Raw genomic sequence first — 1,516 nt, 5'->3', positions numbered from 1 at the left:
GAGAGAGCAAAATGCAATGAAGTGTCTATCAATGTGATGTACAGAGAGTTTCAATTTGGGCTTATTCCTTAAGACCCTCTCTATTCTTACCTTAGCTCGGGTGCGGAAACCCCTGCCCGTGAGCCCATTTTATTGTGCCTGCAGGCTGGTATACTCGTATGTACAAAATATAGAAAACTTTTCAATCATAAAATTTATACAATACTCGTATGCCTATTTGCGACATAGGTCACGTTTCCACTACGACTTAAAACAGTTAGACTCAAACAAAAATTGTCCAGTGATTGCCATTTGAACGGAGATTTTATTTCTCCTATAAAACACATATTGCTAGGTTTGTACCACCCCCTTGAGACCCAACTACACTCTAGCTAAAAAATATAGAATACCACATAGGTAATATAAACGTCCTTAATTCAGTGGTGGTGTTAATGAAGATGTTACACATTAATTTAATCTATTAAACTTATCTTTATTAGTGTATATCAAATTATACGTAGATAATATATACAAGATTTACACAGATATGAGTTAGAACGTGTGATCCACCCAAACAAAACAAATGAATATTACTGAGTTTGTTTTTTTTTTTAAATTCAGCCTCTGCAAATCAAGCCCCATCTTCTTCCCAACAGATATGAGTAAAAACCCCTTGGTACCGAGACCCAGAAATGAAAGGAATCTTGCAAAGTGATAGTGAGTAGAGGTTTGAGGAATTACCTGAGCTTCTAAAGTTAGGGACATCTGAAGCTCTCGCAGGTCAGAGAGCATGTCATCAACGGAAGCGGTCATTGAACACAGTATACCGAAGCTGTCTTGAGATGCTGGAGCCATTGTCTGATTGGCTTTCAGGTAACTGGAGAAGCACAAGAAAAAAACAAAAGAAAAAATATAGGGACTTAATTAGTCATTGAATTATATGAACAGTAGAGACACAGGTACAGCATAATAAATTATCGATTTGATACACACTGATACATCACAGTTTCTTATTGGTTTCTGTAAAGGACATAGATACATAATAGATTATTGATCAGTCCTAAATAATTATTGATTTTGACAAAGGATCATCATTATCGTCATCATTTAACATTTATTTCCATGCTAGCATGGGTTGGATAGGTTTGACAAGAGCTAGTAAGAGCAAGGCTCCGTTGACTGTTTCTACAGCTGGACACCCTTCCTAGTGCCAACCATTTTGCAAAATGTTCTGGGTCCTTTTTACATGGCACCAGCACAGGTACTTTTCATATGGCACCAGCATTGCATTTCTTCATATTCTATTTATATGAGAAGGATGAAGAGTAAACCTGACCTTGGCAGGATTTGAACTCAGAACATAAAGAACATTTTGTTTACCACACAATGGATTCTGTCAATCCATTGGCCAGGATGTCTATGTGCACAGCAGCCACACCATTTTAGATGTGAGAGCATTGTGGGCTTTGTTTGAGTCCCCGCTCTCCCTAAAATATTGGCTTCAAATTCTGACACAAGGCCAGCATTTTTTTTTTTT

General features: G+C 37.4%; 1 protein-coding gene across 10 annotated transcripts in view; it reads right to left on the bottom strand.

Annotated features, from left to right (window-relative positions):
* Window positions 1–1,516, bottom strand: part of LOC106868309 (A-kinase anchor protein 9) — a 351,276-nt gene that overhangs the window by 10,729 nt on the left and 339,031 nt on the right. For all 10 annotated transcript variants that reach the window (XM_052970882.1, XM_052970883.1, XM_052970887.1 and 7 more), the window contains one exon: window positions 721–856. In XM_052970882.1, coding sequence (XP_052826842.1) covers window positions 721–856 — 136 coding nt within the window. The remainder of the gene's footprint in view (window positions 1–720; window positions 857–1,516) is intronic.

The sequence above is a fragment of the Octopus bimaculoides genome, chromosome 9, assembly GCF_001194135.2.
Source record: "Octopus bimaculoides isolate UCB-OBI-ISO-001 chromosome 9, ASM119413v2, whole genome shotgun sequence".
NCBI classification, from domain to species: Eukaryota; Metazoa; Mollusca; class Cephalopoda; order Octopoda; family Octopodidae; genus Octopus; species Octopus bimaculoides.
Note: the sequence above shows the minus strand (reverse complement) of the source record. Positions and strands in the feature narration are given on the sequence as shown.